The sequence below is a fragment of the Nymphaea colorata genome, chromosome 3 (assembly GCF_008831285.2).
Source record: "Nymphaea colorata isolate Beijing-Zhang1983 chromosome 3, ASM883128v2, whole genome shotgun sequence".
NCBI classification, from domain to species: Eukaryota; Viridiplantae; Streptophyta; class Magnoliopsida; order Nymphaeales; family Nymphaeaceae; genus Nymphaea; species Nymphaea colorata.
In genome coordinates, this window is record NC_045140.1 from 13249512 (window position 1) to 13268207 (window position 18696).

At 42.5% G+C, this 18696-nt stretch overlaps 1 protein-coding gene across 1 annotated transcript in view; it reads left to right on the forward strand.

Moving 5' to 3' along the window:
• Positions 1 to 18696, forward strand: part of LOC116251263 (uncharacterized) — a 45693-nt gene that overhangs the window by 10904 nt on the left and 16093 nt on the right. The window contains exons 7-12 of the mRNA XM_031625428.2: positions 7552 to 7640; positions 8051 to 8190; positions 8310 to 8475; positions 14890 to 15025; positions 17535 to 17631; positions 18074 to 18200. Coding sequence (XP_031481288.1) covers positions 7552 to 7640; positions 8051 to 8190; positions 8310 to 8475; positions 14890 to 15025; positions 17535 to 17631; positions 18074 to 18200 — 755 coding nt within the window. The remainder of the gene's footprint in view (positions 1 to 7551; positions 7641 to 8050; positions 8191 to 8309; positions 8476 to 14889; positions 15026 to 17534; positions 17632 to 18073; positions 18201 to 18696) is intronic.

Sequence of the window (18696 nt, forward strand, 5' to 3'; positions counted from 1 at the left end):
GCAACTGCCCTATATTCAGCCTCTGCACTTGAGTGAGAGCAGACATCTTGTCTCTTGCTTCTCCAAGCAACTAGATTTCCCCCCAAGTATACGCAATACCCTGAAGTAGATCTTCTGGTGTCAACACAGCCCGCCCAGTCTACATCAGAATACCCTTCAATTTCTATAGACCTTTGTTTCACATATAGAAGTCCCTTGCTAGGATTCTTCTTCAAGTAACACAGGATTCTATCTACAGCCTTCAAGTGCGCATCCGTAGGTGCATTCATAAACTGGCTCATCACATGTACAACAAAGGTGATATCTGGTCTAGTCAGAGTGAGGTATATCAATTTACCAACTAGCCGTTGATATCTCCCTTTAGCTTCTTCACACAAAAGTTCTCCATCCTTGCTACCGAGTTTGTGCTCAGCATCCAGAGGAGTAGAAGCTGATTTGCATCCCAGTTTTCTGTCTCCTTCAGTAAATCCAAGGTATACTTCCTTTGATTAAGCACAAGAGTTGTACTTGATCTGGCAATTTCAATACCAAGGAAATACTTCAGCTTGCCAAGATCCTTGAGATCAAATTCAGCCGATAGTAAACCCTTTAATCTTGCTATCTCTTTTTCATCATCACCTGTAACAATCATGTCATCAGCATAAACCGGTAGTAGAGTAACTTTACCCTCTATTCTCTTTACAAAGAGAGTATGATCTCCATTTCCTTGTTTGTAACCATGCTTCTTCATAACAAGTCTGAGACGTTCAAACCATGCTCGGGGAGACTGTTTGAGCCCATACAAAGCCTTCTTCAGTTTACAACATTTTCTAGGTTTCTCAAAACTCGGGGGCATACTCATATGTACTTCCTCTTCGCGATCTCCGTTGAGAAAGACATTTTTAACATCGAGTTGGCACATCTCCCAACCCTTCAGTACCGCCAAAGAAATAATAACTCTAATAGTCTTCATCTTCGCAACTGGGGCAAACGTCTCTAAGTAGTCGATCTCATATTTCTGACTGAACCCCTTGGCCACCAGACATGCTTTGTACCTCTCAATGTTCCCATCTGGTTTGTACTTAACGGTGTAGACCCACTTTGACCCCACCAAATGAGCTGCTTCAGGAATCTTTACCATCTCCCATGTCTGATTTCTGTCTAAGGCCTCTATCTCTTCTTGCATAGCATGAGTCCACTTGGGGTCACTCTGAGCCTCTGTAACACTCCTGGGAATAACAGCCACAGACAAGGAGGATACAAAACATTTGTAGTCAGTGTTCAATCTAGAATAAGATACAAAGTTACCAATAGGGTGTTGGGTACATGACCTGACACCCTTTCTCAGGGCAATGGGAAGATCCTCCTTTTCATTTCCTGTCTGACTTTCTCTCTCAACAGGTTGCTTCTGAGCATGACTTGGGTTATCCAAGGAAGAAGTAGGATTGAGATTTGGAGTGAGCTTCTCACTATCAATCACCTTGTCAGTACAAACTCTCCTCCTAGAATACACCTGCCCAAACAGACGATTGCATTCTTTCTTTGTCTCCATAGGACACTCTCTCTCCTTTCCCTATTCCTGTACCTCAATAGACGTTCCATCTTCTTCTTTTCCAAGCACATCGACAGATGGATTCTTTTCACGCCTGTAATCCAGAAAATCTGTAAACTGAATGTCCTGACTTGGAGAATACTCTTCCTTAGACATTGACTTCTTCCCCTGAAGAGAATTCTCACCAAAATAAGAGACGTTCCAATAATGTGACATCCTTGGTAATGTGAACACAACCAGTGGTGGGATCTAGACATTTATACCCCTTTTGAGTAGGAGAATACCCAAGAAATATTCCCTTAATTGATTTGGGGTCAAGTTTTTTTACATTCGGGCTGTGATTATGAATGAAACACACAGATCCAAAGACCCGAGGAGGGAGGTGAAAAGGTTGGCTACTCCCTGGAAGCATGGAGTAGGGTGTACGACCATTTAGAACTCGACTAGGCATGCGATTAATCAAATAGGCACTAGTAATGACTGCATCTCTCCAATAATATTTTGGAAGGTTCCTTTGGAACAGTAAAGCTCTGGTGACATTTAGTAACTGACGGTTTTTTCTCTCAGCAACTCCATTTTGAGGAGTATAACTACATGATGTTTCATGAACAATCCCCCTCTTTCGAAGGAATTCCTCGACAGTGAGACACATATACTCAGGAGCATTATCAGACCGGAATGTCTTGACAGACTCACCATACTGGTTTTCCACTAGGAGGATGAAGGTTTCTATAATATGAGGCACTTTGCTACGGTCTTTCAACAGATAAACAAAAGTACATCTGGAATAGTCATCTATGAAAGTCATAAAGTACTGAAAACCACCATGAGAATGAATGCCTGAAGGCCCCCACACATCAGAATGAATCAAGGAGAAAGCTTTATTAGCACGACTATTTGAAATTGGATACGAAGCTCTAACATGCTTCGCAAACTGACGCACATCACAAGATAACATGGAAATGTTTAAACTGGAACATAATTCATGGAACAATTGTTTCAAAATCCCAAAAGGGAGATGACCAAGGCGTTCATGCCAATATAAAAATAACTGACGACACTCTTCCTTCTTCTTCTCTGTCCTGCTGACTGCTGACATAAGGGCTGTGGCAACGCATATAGGAAGCGAATATAACCCATCAGACACCAAACCAATCCCAACCTTCTTCCCTGTCACCAAGTCTTGCAAAACACAACGTTTTTCAAAAAATATAAGTTCACAGTTGAGTTCCTTCGTAATCTTGCTAACAGATAAAAGATTTAAGGGAAGATGGGGAACATGCAATGCACCATTCACTAAAAAATTGTTCAACAAAGAAAGACTCCCTTTCCCTGCCACAGAGGTAAAGGAGCCATCGGCAAGGGACACACGTTCCTTCCCCGATGATCGCTTGTAGTCATGAAAGAGTTTGGGGTTGCCAGTCATGTGATGAGTGGCACCGCTATCAACAATCCACTCTCCCATGCAAGAAGTACCTTGTTCTCCTGAAACAGCCAGTGCCTGATTGACCTTCACCTCATCTGACGTGTCTGCCTGACCAGCATCAATCTAGCTCAAATAAGCGCGCAACTCACGAATCTGTTCTGCAGAAATAGAAACTTTACCATCACTAGGATTCGTTGCATTCGAAATAGACTTCTTCCCACTAGAAGACCACCCCTACTATTCTTCTTCTCTGGATGCAGGTCCCAACAAAAGTCCACAATATGACCAAGTTTCTTGCAGTGAGTACATTTACGGGAAGAACAGGTAGTTCCCACAGAGACACGGCTAACGAAGGCAGACCGTTCATTGTGAGACATGGGATCCTCCTTTCTCCCACTTGTGATCAGACTCCTCTGCTCTTTAGCTTCAACATGAGAATAAACATCTTCAATACTGAATGATTCCTCAGAGTTAAGAATCTGACTCCTTATATTTTCAAATTCATCGTTGAGTCCAGCTAAGAAAAGGAATACCCTATTCTCCCACTCCTTGGCCATATACTGCATCTGGTCTTGAGGAGAACTCCATGTAAGATCAGAATGGTAGTCAAGATCCTCCCACTTAGATTTTAATGCTGCGTAGAAATCTGCGACCGAGAGATCCCCTTGTCGCGGAGCATACACGTTCTTCATTAGTTGATATACACAAACTTTTCTTTTCTTTTGACCATACATCTGCTCCAAAATAATCCACATATCCCTCGCAGTCTTCTGACGAAGAATGAGGGGTTGAATATCTGAAGACACTGAAATAACAATCCAAGTTTTTACCTGGTTGTCCTCAAGAAACCATGTATCCCAATCCATACTATCCACAGCAGGTTCGACCTTTCTCCCATTCACATAGGCAATTCGTCCTCGACCAGCGATCCCCATAGTAATTGTAGCGGACCATCGTAGATAATTCTCCTTGGTAAGCTGAATGATGGTAACTTGAACCGGTACATTATTAGTTCTCACGGTCCCAACAGCAGGCTGATCGGTATGGACTGTGGAGGAGGAAGACGAGTCGGCCATGATCACCAACTACAAACTGCTGACTATCAGAGATACACAGCAGCGGCAACCCCTAAGAACAACACACCTTAGAGTCACCGATAGCAAGGATCAAGTCAGGCGGCTCAGAGGGCACCAGTAGATGATGCAGAGACGCTGGGATCTGGTCGGACGGCGCTGGAGCCTGGTCGGGCGGCGCTGGGAAAAAAACGATGGTGCTGGAGCAGAACGACTGCACAACTAGGGCACAGGCAGCAAAGGGCAGCGGCAGATACGGGTGACGCAGAGGGTCTCAGGTGATGCAGCGGCGGCAGGAGCAGTGGCGACAACAGCAGGTGGTTCAGGGTTGGAACTTCACAACCCTAAAAAAAAAATTTTTCCAAACAACCTGGCTTTATACCATGTAGAAATAATAGACGCACAAGAACCAAAGATCCAACACAGATGTAACGTGGGAAAACCCTCAACTAGAGGGAAAAAAACCACGGGTAAGGAGGTCTGGTGCCCACTAGCCGCCAGACTCTCTCTCTCTTAGAAACTTCATTAACACACAAGATTAGGGTTTACAATGGTATAAGTATGCCCAAACTAGGACCCAATGGATCGGGTCCAGACTCGGACCCATACATCAAGATCCGTCAACAAACACTATGCAGATGATCTCCCTATTGCTATTCGTAAGGGAAAGCACAATGCACACTACACCCGATTTCTAATTTTGTCTCTACTGACCATTTGAGTACAAGTTTTGTGCAGTTTGATCGAGCTCTTTCTAGTCACATGATCACTTCTTCTCACCATCAAGCCCTATTAGATTCACGGTGCGACATGCCATGTAGGAGGAAATGGATGCTCTTATCTCTTGAGAGACTTGGGAATTGGTAGATCCACCGAGGCACTGTGATGTGGTTGGCTCCAAGTGGGTGTTCACCATCAAGTATTATTCTGATGGTTCAGTTGAACGGTTCAAGGCACGTCTTGTCGCTAAAGGATATACACAGACTTATGGTGTCGACTTCTTTGAGACCCTTTCACCCGTGGCTCGATTGGGCTCTATTCGACTTATTATATCTCTTGCTGTCCAACGACAATGGCCTTTATTTCAGCTGGACGTGAAAAATGCTTTTCTATATGGAGATCTTTCTAAAACTGTCTATATGCAGCAACCACCTGGTTTTGAGAGACAGGGGGAGTGTTCCAAGGTATGCAAATTAAAGAAGGCTATTTATGGGCTTAAACAGAGTCCTCGTGCATGGTTTCATAAGCTATCTGAGGTCTTATCTAAATGTGGCTTTCGTCGGTCTCAACTTGATCACTCATTGTTTATCAAGCAAGGTACATTTGGTATAGTGATATTAATTGTTTACGTTGATGATATGGTTCTCACTGGGGAAAGTGATCAAGAGATAGCTCAGACAAAGGAGTTTCTTCAGAAACACTTTGTCACAGAAGACCTTGGACAACTCCGTTATTTTCTTGGTATTGAGGTGGCCCGTAGTAGTAAAGGAGTTGTGGTATCTCTGAGAAAATATGCTTTGGATCTTCTGCAAGAAACAGGTTTATTGGGGGCTAAACCTGCAACTCTCCCCATGAACTCTCACATTCATATACATGATGATGAACCAAAGCTTTTTGACTCTAAATCTTATAGATCTCTAATAGGAAAACTGCTATATTTGACTGTCACTCGCCCTGACATTAGCTTCGCTGTGAATAAACTAAGTCAATTCATGGAGAAACCTAGGAAAGTTCATTGGGACGCTGCTTTTATGGTTGTCAGATACCTGAAATCTGCCCCAGGAAAGGGCTTATGGTTCAAAAAGGGAGAAGGTGTTGACATTGAAGCATATAGTGATGCTGATTATGCAGGATCTGTAGATGACAGAAAGTCTACTACAGGTTTTTGTGTCTTTGTGGGAGGTAATCTTATTTCTTGAAAGAGCAAGAAGCAGAATGTAGTGGCTCGATCTAGTGTTGAGTCGGAATATAGGGCTATGGCTCAAACTGCGGCTGAAATGTCATGGGTCAGATCATTACTTTTAGAGTTGGGTGTTTCAGTGAATCTCCCAATGAAGATGTATTGTGACAACAAGGCGGCTACCTATATTGCTAACAATCCTGTTTTTCATGAAAGCACAAAACATATTGAAGTGGATTGCCACTATGTTCGGGATTTAGTTCAAGAAGGAATTATGAGCACTATTCATGTTTCCTCTGAAGATCAGGCAGCTGATATGTTCACCAAGGCTCTTCCCATAGGCGATTTCCTGAGAGGTTGTAACAAGTTGAGCATGATTGATATCTATGCTCCAGCTTGAGGGGGAGTGTTAAAGAGTGTTTCTACAATATTAGAAAGTTGAATAGTAGTTCTTTAAATATTTTCTTATATTTAGTGGACTGATTTTGTAATTGTTATGTTACCAACCCTAATCTCTTTTAATATGAGATTAGGGTCATGTGAATAAGCAAGAAAGTGTTTTCCTCTCTCTCTCTCTCTCTCTCTCTCTCTCTCTCTCCCCCTCTCTCTCTCTCGTCCCCTTCTTCCTCCAATATTCAACAGTTAGAAATCTTCGTCGACCGTTTGAAAGGAGCTTCTCACGAAGTAGAGGGGCAGTCGGCTGTCGGGAGTTGAAGGGCTTCAACGAAAATAAAACCCTTGTTCAACAAGGGTTTATGATTTTCAAGTTTAAAAAAAAAAGTAAAAAAATGACATCTTTGTCCTCTGCCTGTCCTGACCACACCCGACTCGTCATTGACCCGAGTCGGGTGCGAGATGCGTCGTCCACTTCAACGGGTGCGGCATACTGCACTGGACACACATTGGCCGTGTCCAGTCCCATATCGGGCCGCATCCTTCCCCGCACCCACACCTGCACCGGTGCAGGTGCGGCAGCCTTTTTGACAAATCTGTGTGACATAGTTGCAATCTCTAAAGATTATATAAGACTATAGGATCAAACTGGGAATCACACCTTAATGTTTGTTACAAAAGAGGAGGTAGAAAATAATAGATATTTAGGTTCACATTGTTCAAGTCTTGGTTCCAAGGATGATGACTAGATAAATAAGCTCAATTTTTGATTGATTAACCAATATTGTATAAAAAAACATCCAACTCAAAGTTGTGGACAGCCTAGAATTAAGGCCAGAGTGAGAACTGTCCTGTGATGGTCTCTGAGAATATCAACTTTAGAGCAGGTGAAATGCTGGGATCCTAATGGTTGAAGGACTTACTTTATGGACCATCATCTTGGGGCTGTTTAGTGTATTGGTTGGGTACCTAACAAACATTGCGAATGTTTTTTAGCTCATTTGTCCTTTTGTAGGTGCTAGGATTTCTTTTTGTAAGCATGTACATGTAGAACTTATTTTTCCCTCTGTGGTTTTTTATGGAAGAAAATTTATTTTGATGGAACAAGGACAACTTTGGATGCTTTTCTTTTTGTAATGAAGATATGCCATACAAGTTTTATTAACATTAAGCTAGATATCGATTTTGTTCTAATTTATTGTCCTTGACATGGTTGTTTTGCACTCAGATTTGGTCTGTCAATCTGGACCTGGTCCATGGGCATCTTTAATTTATGCTCAGTCTGCAGTATATCCTATGGCAAATAGTGCTGCGCAGGTATCACATCCTACACACCGACTCTTTTACTTGCTCTTAGTTTTGCTCTGCATACCTTTTTTTTGGGCATGGTCTAGGTTATGACATTAAACATGCCTTTTGAACTACTGTCCTTGATGTGCACCAATTCACTGTTTCAAAAACAAAAGCAGATCAGGTTGCCACCGTTTCACACCTTCTTGTGTCACCTGGGCACAAGAGCCCTTCATCAGGAGTGGCTCTCACTAGTACACTGCCATCTCTGGCAAACTAGGTGGCACACACCTCTGGCAAACCAAATTGATTTAACTTGCCAGGTGGCACACAGGTGGTGACCTGATCTCAGTTCTTCAAAGACATGTTCAGATCATCTATTTATGAGTTGTTATAACACAAACATGTTATAGGTGGTTATTCAATTTTTTGTGCAGGATGTCTTCCCTATAATACCTGGTGATACAGATTACAGAATATTTGCCGAGGATTATGGAGACATTCCAGGACTGGATATCATATTTGTCCTTGGTGGTTATTTCTATCACACTTCATATGACACAGTGGAAAGACTATTGTATGAATCATAGTGATGTTTTGGTAGATATCTATTTAAGTTCGTCTAAAAATTTAAGCTTGTTTTTTTCCGTCTTCTGAAACATTAAAGGGTGTTTTTATTTCTTTGAATCTTGACAGTCCTGGAAGCATTCAAGCACGTGGTGAAAATTTGTTTAGTTTAGTTAAGGCATTCACAAGTTCTTCAAAACTACAAACTGCCATGCAGAGAAAACTTCTTAGGGTTGGCCAAAATGAAACAATCGAAGAACAGGCAGTTTTTTTTGACTACTTGTCATTGTTTATGGTACTCTCCCTTTTCTCTCTCTGTGTGTGTGTGTGGGTTTGTGTGTAAAGTTTTTGCTGCAGTTTCCCTAATGTGCTGTTGGTGTTCCTTTCACACGGACAAGTTATGTATTCTCATCGGTAGCTCACTGCCATTTGTCTCAAAATGTTTGGGGGTGTTATGTTGCTGTCTTTGTCTTGAAATGTGTAGTCTGCTTGAGATGCCTTGTGTGTTCTATGTGGAATGGGTATTGGCTGAATGCTTTGGCTGTAGACTTGTAAGAGGCAATATTCTTGATCTTATAATCAATTAATAATTTTTTGAGGACTTAGTTAGATGTGATGGACAGTGCCACAAAGAGTTTCCACACATGCCATTGCCTTATTAATTTCTTTGATGAATGCTCACAGTTTGATTTGATTAGTCTTGTCATTGTATTGGTTTCCACGCTAATGTGCATGTGAGGGATGCAACAGTTTGATGGCTCTAATATTGGTTTTTTGTTAGGTTTATTGGATGAATATTCAGATTCGTCTCCTGTTCTATTTGTTGTTATTCTTCCATGTCGTACTTCGATGGGAGATGGCTTGTATTGTTCATCAATGGATTCAGGTTTTTGTTTTGCTAATGATAATGGTACTTGTTCATTTGTTTGTTGTAAAAAGCATGAGTTTTTTTGTTGTGCCTAATGTAGAAATACGAACAAGAAGAAGAGGGAGAGAAACAATGATCACGATGTAACGTGGAAAACCCTCAACACGAGGGAGAAAAAACCACGAATGAGGAGGAGTTGGTGCCCACTAGCAGCCAGACTCTCTCTCTCCTAAGATTATCATTAACTCATAAGGATTAGGGTTACATGACTTAAGTAGTGCCCAAAACGGGCTACAAGGCAGGTCGGGTATGGATCTGGACCCAAAACACACAATCTATCAACACTCCCCCTCAAGTTGGCATACATATCAAACATGCCCAACTTGGATACATTCCTCTCAAATGAAGCTGAAGGAAGAGCTTTCGTCAGAACATCAGCAGTTTGGTCTTCAGACTTCATGTAAGGTAGGATCAACTCTTTCGCATCAATTCTTTCCCGAATGAAGTGACGATCAATTTCAACATGTTTTGTTCTGTCGTGAAGAACATGATTGTTGGCTAAGTTGATTGCAGACTTGTTATCACAGTACATCTTCATAGGTCCTTCAATCTCTATTCCAATGTCAGTCAACAATATCTTCAACCATAGTAACTCTGACACTCCCATAGCAACTGCCCTATATTCTGCCTCTGCACTGGATCTAGAGCAAACATCATGTCTCTTGCTCCTCCATACAACAAGGTTTCCTCCCAAGTAGACACAGTACCCTGTAGTAGATCGTCTGGTATCACCACAACCTGCCCAATCCGCATCAGAATAGCCCTCGATTTCCACAGTCTCTTGTTTCACATACAGTAGTCCCTTGCCAGGATTTTTCTTCAGGTAGCATAGCACTCTGTCCACAGCCTTCAGATGTGCATCGGTTGGTGCATGCATGAATTAGATCAAAACATTCACCGCAAAGGTGATATCAGGTCTCGTGAGGGTAAGATAAATCAACTTCCCAACCAGACGTTGATATCTTCCCTTGTCTTCTTCACAGAGAGGCTCTCCATCTCTAAGACTCAACTTGTGCCCAGTGTCAAATGGGGTAGGAGTAGGTCTACATCCCAATTTACCAGTTTCTTCCATCAGATTTAATGTGTATTTCCTTTGGTTTAGTACAAGACCAGTACTAGACCTAGCAACCTCCATACCAAGAAAATACCTTAGCTTGCCAAGATCTTTGAGGTCGAATTCTTTTGCCAGTAACCCTTTTAGCTTGATAATCTCCTCCTCATCATCTCTAGTAACAATCATGTCATCTACGTAGACGAGCAGGAGAGTAACCCTGCTCTCCTTCTTCTTCACAAACAGAGTGTGATCTCCATTTCCTTGTTTGTATCCATGACGTATCATCACTCTTCTCAGTCGTTCGAACCACGCTCTGGGCGATTGCTTAAGGCCATACAAGGCCTTTTTCAGCTTACAACATTTTTCTGGTTCTTCGTATCCTGGAGGCATATGCATATATACTTCTTCTTCGAGGTCACCATTAAGGAATGCATTCTTCACATCCAGTTGATACATCTTCCACTCCTTCATCACAGCTAGGGATATAACCACCCTCACAGTCTTCATTTTCGCAACAGGAGCAAAGGTTTCCAAGTAATCAATTCCATATTTCTGGCTAAACCCCTTGGCCACAAGTCGAGCTTTATATCTTTCAACACTCCCATCTGGTTTGTACTTGATGGTATACACCCATTTGGATCCAACTAAGTGAGTGGCTTCAGGAATCTTCACCACTTCCCATGTCAAGTTTCTTCTTAGGGCATCTATTTCTTCTTTCATTGCATCAGCCCACTTGGAGTCACTTTGAGCTTCAGCAACAGTCTTGGGAATCACAGCCAAAGAAAGAGTAGAAACAAAACACTTGTAATCTTTTTCAAGTCTGGAATAAGAAACAAAATTACCAATAGGGTGTTGAGTACATGACCTGACACCCTTTCTCAGGGCAATGGGAAGATCTTCATTTTTCTTTTCAACCTCATCATGAGTCTCCTTGGTAGCACTTGGTTCATCCAGGGAATGAGTGGCATTGGGATTGGAAGTAGATCTAGCATCACAAGTCATCATCTCCGTCCGAGTACCTCGTCTAAAGTAGAACTGTCCAAACAACTGAGGGCCTTCCTTGTCAATGCTATTGTCACACCTTTCCTCCTTCTCAGACACATCAACAGTAGTAAGTGATTCTGCTTTCTTGTAGTCCAAAAAATCTATAAACTGAAGTTCCTGTCTCTGAGAATACTCTTCCCTGCCCACAGACTGCTCCCCCTGAAGAGGATTCTCACCAAAGTAAGAGGCATGTTCCAAGAAGGTAACATCTCTCGTAACATAAACTCGACCAGTAATAGGATCAATACATTTGTATCCTTTTTGCGTAGGGGAGTATCCAACAAAGACACCTTTGATAGACCTAGGATCAAGTTTCTTGACATTTGGACTGTGATTATGGATAAAACATACACAACCAAAAACACGAGGAGGAAGAGGAAATGGTGGACGACTGCCAGGAAGCAACGAGTGGGGAGTCCTACCATTCAAAACACGACTGGGCATGCGGTTAATAAGATAGGCACTAGTAAGAACTGCATCACCCCAATAGTGTTTAGGAAGATTTCTCTGAAACAAAAGAGCCCTGGTGACATTAAGAAGTTGACGATTTTTCCTTTCAGCTACCCCATTTTGAGGGGGGGTGTAACTACAAGAGGTCTCATGAACAATCCCCCGTTGTCTAACAAACTCCTCAACAGGCCGACACATGTATTCACGGGCATTATCGGACCTGAAAGTTTTAACATTCGCACCGTATTGAGTATGCACAAGAAGAATAAATGTCTCGATGATACGAGGAACCTCACTGCGGTCTTTTAACAAGTATATAAATGTAGCACGAGAGAAATCATCAATGAAAGTGATAAAATACTGGAAACCTTGACGGGTATAAATGCCCGAAGGTCCCCATACATCAGAGTGAATCAGGGAAAAAGCTTCATTAGCACAACTAGAAGAAAGAGGGTACGAAGCCCTCACATGTTTGGCAAACTGACAAACATCACAAGAAATGGAAGACAAATCAAAGGAGGAACACAAGTCTGGAAACAAATGTTTCAAAATCCCAAAAGGTAAATGCCCAAAACGTTCATGCCAGTACATAAAAGACTGAAGACAATCTTCTCTTCTCTTATCTGTCTTGCGGATCGCTGTCAACAGAGCAGTAGCCACACGTATGGGAAGACGATATAAGCCATCAGAAGCTAAACCAATCCCAATCCTCTTCCCTGTCACCAAGTCCTGCAAAACACAACGATCGGCAGAGAATATAAGTTCACAATTCAATTCTTTAGTAAGTCTACTGACTGACAAGAGATTTAAAGGAAACTGGGGAACATGTAAAGCGCCCTGCACATGAAATTTGTCCAACAAGGACAGCGTGCCTTCGCCTGCCACACAGGTAGAGGAACCATCTGCAAGAGAAACACGTTCCCTTCCCGAGGACAACTTATACTCATGAAACAATTTTGGATTACCTGTCATGTGATGAGTAGCACCACTATCGACAATCCATTCCCCCACAGAAGAGTTACCTTGGTTGCCAATAACTGCAAGAGCATGATTAGCTGTAGTTTCCTCTGAGGTCTCAATCTTGTTGACATCGATCCTGCCCAAATAAGCCTTTAGTTCACGAAGCTGGTCAGCAGAGATGGAGACTTTTTCTCCACTGGATGCTTGCACCTCAGACACAGGCGTTCTCCCAATAGAAGATCTCCCCTTGTTTCCCTTCTTCTCTGGATGAAGATCCCAGCAATAATCCACGGTGTGACCTGTCTTCTTGCAGTGAGTGCACCGGCGAATAGATCTAGACGGGCCGCCAGGACCACGACTCACGAGAGCGGATCTCTCGTGATAGGGCACAAGTTACCTCTTCCCTTCTTTTGTAACAAGCCTTCTCTGTTCTTCCGCTTCAACACAGGAGTACACATCTTCAATACTGGACACCTCCCCTGAATTTAGAATCTGGCTTCTAACACCTTCAAACTCATCATTTAAACCTGCTAAAAAGAGGAACACCCTGTTTTCCCATTCATGAGCAACATAAAGTGCCTGATCATGGGGACAATGCCAAGGAATATCAGAATGATAGTCAAGCTCTTTCCACTTGGCTTTCAAAGCCCCATAGTACTCTGCAACAGAAGAGTTTCCTTGTCGAATGCCATAGACTGTCTTCATTACTTGGTAAGTACGAATTGCCGTCTTCTTTTGGCCATACATTTGCTCGAGGACAATCCACATGTCTCTAGCAGTCTTCTTCCGAAGAATAAGGGGCTGAATATCGGCGGAAACGGAATTGAAAATCCAAGTTTTCACTTGATTATCCTCAAGAAACCAAGTATGCCACACATCACTTGTTCTTGCTGGTTCGGGGTTGCTCCCATGGATATAGGCCATCCGACCACAGCCAGCAATCCCCATAGTCATAGCAGGCGACCACGAGAAATAGTTCTCCTTGGTGAGGCGAAGAGTGATGACCTGCATGGGAACATTCTCAGTTCTAAAAACCCCGATTTCAGTTGGATTTGTGTTGATGGTTGACGAGGAAGAAGCTGCCATAATCACAGACCAGTCTAGCAATGGGCGAAGTCCAGTAGGCAGCAGGGAGCAACAGCATAATACAACACAAAGAAGGCAGAGGGCAGGCAACAGACAAAACGGAGAACGCCGAAACCTCACCAGCGGAAGAGACAGCAAGAGGGCGGCGCCGGAAAAACACGAGAGAGCGGCGCTGGGCGGAGACAGACCGCCGGAACCAGGCAGAGCGGCGCGGCGCTGGGCGGAGACGGACCGCCGGAACCAGACAGAGCGGCGCTAGACCGCCGGAAAATGACGCGGCGCTGGGCGATGCGTCGGGTGACAGAGAGCGGAAGAGAGGAACGCTGCTGGGCAGGTCGTCGCTGGGCGGAAGCGGCTGGAACCTGAGCGGCGCTGATCAGGGCGTCGCTGGGCGGATCGTCGCTAGGTGGAGACGGCGGAATCCTGAGCGGCGCTGGGCGGAGGCGGCGGCAGGTGCGACAGACGAAGCTCGGGCACGATCGTCGGTCACAGGCGATGAACAGTGCTGGGCGAGACGATGAACAGTGCCGGGCGAGACCTCCTCCAACGCGGGCAAAAGACAAACCAGTAACGCCGGAACTTCACGGCTCTGATACCATGTAGAAATACGAACAAGAAGAAGAGGGAGAGAAACAATGATCACGATGTAACGTGGAAAACCCTCAACACGAGGGAGAAAAAACCACGAATGAGGAGGAGTTGGTGCCCACTAGCAGCCAGACTCTCTCTCTCCTAAGATTATCATTAACTCATAAGGATTAGGGTTACATGACTTAAGTAGTGCCCAAAACGGGCTACAAGGCGGGTCGGGTATGGATCCGGACCCGAAACACACAATCTATCAACACCTAACAAATTGGGCAAATTGCGTATGAGCTGCATGGAGAACATCACCTGTTATTTTGGAAACAAGATCACATATTGAGCCTAAAAGATTTATATTATTATTTATGATCCATTTTGTTGAACTGTGTTTAAACTTCTTGTTCTGGTTCACTTGATTTTCCCTGATCAATCTTTCATTCTTAATATCATGTCCTACTGTTATTACCTTTTTAAGTCCATTCTGTAAATAAGGTTGTCTTCAAAGTATATGTTACTGGATGGATGTACCAGTGTGATTTTATCTGGTAAAATTCTCTGGTTATGTATTATTATTGTAACATGCTTGCTTGCCCTTTCGTTAGGTATTTTATTCAGGAAAGACCGTTCTGGTACTGCACAGTCTTCCAATGATCATGTTTCTTTCGATGCCTTTTTTCCTTTGTCATGGAGATATGAGGGTGGAGGGTTTCTTTTCCGTTTTCTGCCAATTATTTAAAGGTATGGTGGGGTCATCATTCATTTCCAGATGCATTGTTTTAATTAACCAGGCTGGAACTTTTGTGATTGTTAAGAAATAAATGGCGTTAGGTGATTTTAGGAAATATTTAGTAGTTGTATAGCAGTTCTTATTATTTTTCTATTTCTTGGAGGACTTTTGTTGTAATTCCACTTATGCTGGAAGGTGTTCAAGAACAGATTGAAAAGCTAGGCTGATATAAGGCGGAACTTCCCTTCAGAAGTCCGATTCTTGTGTGCCCTCATTTGTTTGATTCACTATTTTTTCTGTTCTCCTCAGTTGTGTGTTACTACTCTTGTATAGTCTGAGATTTGATTAGAGTACAGGCTGAATTTATATTGCTGATTCACAGGTGAGTGGTTTGAGATCTGATTGTGTTGCTGCCTGAATTCATAGTGCTGGTTTTGCCTAGTCTGCATGTTTGGTTCTCTCACAAGCTGATCAATATATATATATATATATATTATACACACACACACCCCTTTTTGCATTCAACCATGGCTGAGATTAAGACAAGTGAAGGAAAACAGGAAACTGATTTGTCAACTGATTACAAGGCATTTACTAGCCCTTTTTCCTACAGTACTTATGTAAAACTAGATGATAACAATTATGAAATTTGGTCCAGAACTTTTATGATGTCAGTTTCATGACAGCATCGTAAATAAACATATTCTTGTTGAAAAGGAACCTGACGAGGAAACAGGATAGTGTGCAACATGGACTGAGGATAACAATATCTTGATGGCTTGCAAGTCAATTAGTGTATTTCATCATTGCAAAAAGGATGTGGGATGTTTTACATGATACTTACTGATAGAACAAAAATATACAAGTGCTTACAGGCAGTGATATCCCTACTCTAGTGGATGTGTATAATAGATTAAATTGTCGAGCTATGGCTCTTCCTCAGTCCCATGGTGTTCAGTCCCAAAGTGATTCTGCTACTTCTGCCCTGCCATGACTGGAGTCCATGGTCGTGGTTAAAGTGTATCTAGTTGAGGTAGAGGTGGAGGCCATGAGGAATGTGCCATCCCCTATCTCTCTCGATCAGTTGGAGCTGCAAATTTGTGTGATGAATCTAGTTCAAGTTCCTTTCATCGGCATCTAAAGTTGGGCCATCCGTCTCCAAACTTTGTTAGGTCGTTCCTCAAATTTCTCCAACAGCTTCTTTCCAGTGGGAAGCGTGTCCTTCAAGTCAACAACAGCCATGTTAGAATCTCTTTGGTCTTCTTCATTTAGATGTTTTGGGACTAAGTCATGTTCCTGGTTGGTTGCAATCTAGATATTATTTGGTTCTTACTTCTTATTGATGATTTTTTCTAGATTGTCATGGGTCTTCCTAATAAAAGAGAGGTATGAAGTTCCTTGTATTTTGGAACATTTTATTATTGAAATAAAGACTCAATTCCTATGTCAAAAATATTCGCATTGATATTCTCCCTCATCCTCGGATGGCGATTTTCACCTGCTGCTGGACTCCTACTTTCACTAATTTTTGGATCATCGGTAGTTACGCTGCTGTCTGAAGCCAGGTCGACTATGCTCGTTCTTCATTCCAAGAATCCTTGTTTGCTCCTTTCATTGAAAGGACGGACATCGTCAAGCACCTTTGAGGCTTCTTCCATACTTCGATTTTTAGTGGGTGGCAAAACTCCACATGTGCCCAGTACATCGTTTCCTGAAGCTAAGTTGTTGTTACCTTCCACAAGAGGATGAGGGAGAGGGCTCAGCCTCTGTATTTTGTTCTTAGTTGAGTATCTCTTCTATTCCTCATAGTCACTGGCGGACCTTTCAATATCTCCATCCTGGAACGAGTTGGCACTACTTGCCCCAACCTCCTCCTCCCCCCCCCCCTCTCTCACTGATGCTGGCTGGGGGGCTTCTGAGGCTGCCTTACTGAGCCCCTTTCCACTAACTGATGTTGCCATCTTGGTAGCACTTCTAGGGTCGACATGCTGCTAATTTCCCTTTTTCGTCAGGCTGGAATTCTGAGCGTCGTCTTTCTTCACAATTGGGTCAATTGATTGCAGGCTGGGATCCAGCATGGGCTTGTGCTTAGGAGATACCCATTGGTCCTAGGAACTGCAATTGACTCCCTTTCCCTGCAGTCGCCCATTGCTTGCCGTGCCTCTTCCGTCTGCTTCTTGAAAGCCTCCAATGCAGACGGTGGGGCTCTGGTACCAATTTGGTAGGTGCTGCCTGCCAAAGTAGCTCATACCAAGCACTAAGAGAGATTCACAGTTTCACACACACAAATTAGGGTTACCCTGCCCTAATCCTTAACCAGAAAATAATAAGTCGAGTGTATTGCAGCCAGCCTTATATATGGGCTGACAAAAATGGATCCTTAGTGATGTACCCGACCCAAAGACACCCTTATTATATCGTATACCCTAATATAGACTATTATCATTTAACGACTCTATCAGTTTGCTTTATCACTCAATTCTTTGGCTAAATTTGATTTTTTTTTTCTCCTGATTGCAGGAATGCTGTTTCATGTGTTTGGGGTTCTTCTGGCAGTTATTGTCCCTGTTGTCTTTGCCATTTGCAGGCTGCTTTTCTCTGGTTATGCAATGAGCTGGTACCTCTCTCTCTCTCTCCGTCTCTCTAATGTTTTGGCATGAGCTGACTTGTCTATTGGCCTTTTTATGTGATTTGTGAATTAAAACAGTTGGTTTGTTTTCAGTCATTCTGTTTAGCACGCTCTTGTGTAGATAGATACTCATAAGCTTTATGTATTTTTGCCTGGTGTCATCTCAGTATAAACTCAAAATAAAAGTAAATCTTTTGTTCCTTTTTAGTGGCTAGGTTGTTATGGCTGATGCCTATGAATATGTAGAAAGCCGGTTTCACGTTGAAGTTGTTTTCTGTGTATTGGTTATATCATGGGCTAAGCAACTTCTATATGCTATAGCATTGAAGCCTAATACTAGTTTACTTCCCTTCAGAAAAATCAATCGAAGCATAACAATGCAAAATTAGTTATTTCTTATTGTCTAACAAGAATATTTATCATGCCATAGGTTTGCACATCCATGGTTGGCATTCTTGATGTTCATTCCTAGTTCACTTATTGGCTTGCTGATTCCAAGAATTATATCAAGTGATCCATCTTCCCGAGCTATATCAGCTTCAAAGTCATCGACAATGGTACATATGCATATCATCCATGAAGACCTTTTGAGTTCTATCAGTTATTGATATAGCAATTATACATATATGTTTCTGTAAGCAAAAATATATCAGAGGATTAGTGACAGTGGGCATAATTATTTACAAATTTTACTCATATACATAGTTTTTTTGAAAGCGGATGTGCGAAATAAGTTTGTAAATTTTGTGACATCTTCATGGTGAATTAAGTTTCACTTTCTATTTCTACTGAATTTTAGTTTACCCGAGTAATATGCTGAATCAACCAATTTATGCTTCTCCTTTTTCTGTCACTGCCCAAAAGGCAGGATTCTCTCTCTCCACCCCTTTTAATAAAGTTTTGATTAATTGCAGGGTATGCAGCATGTGTGTGAAAAAGGCAGCTTAAAAACTGTGATATAATTTTAGAAAACGTCAATTTTTTCAAAGCATTTCTTATCATTTAATCAAAAGGTGACAACATGAACAGAGGTTTGCACCATCCTCCCATCCA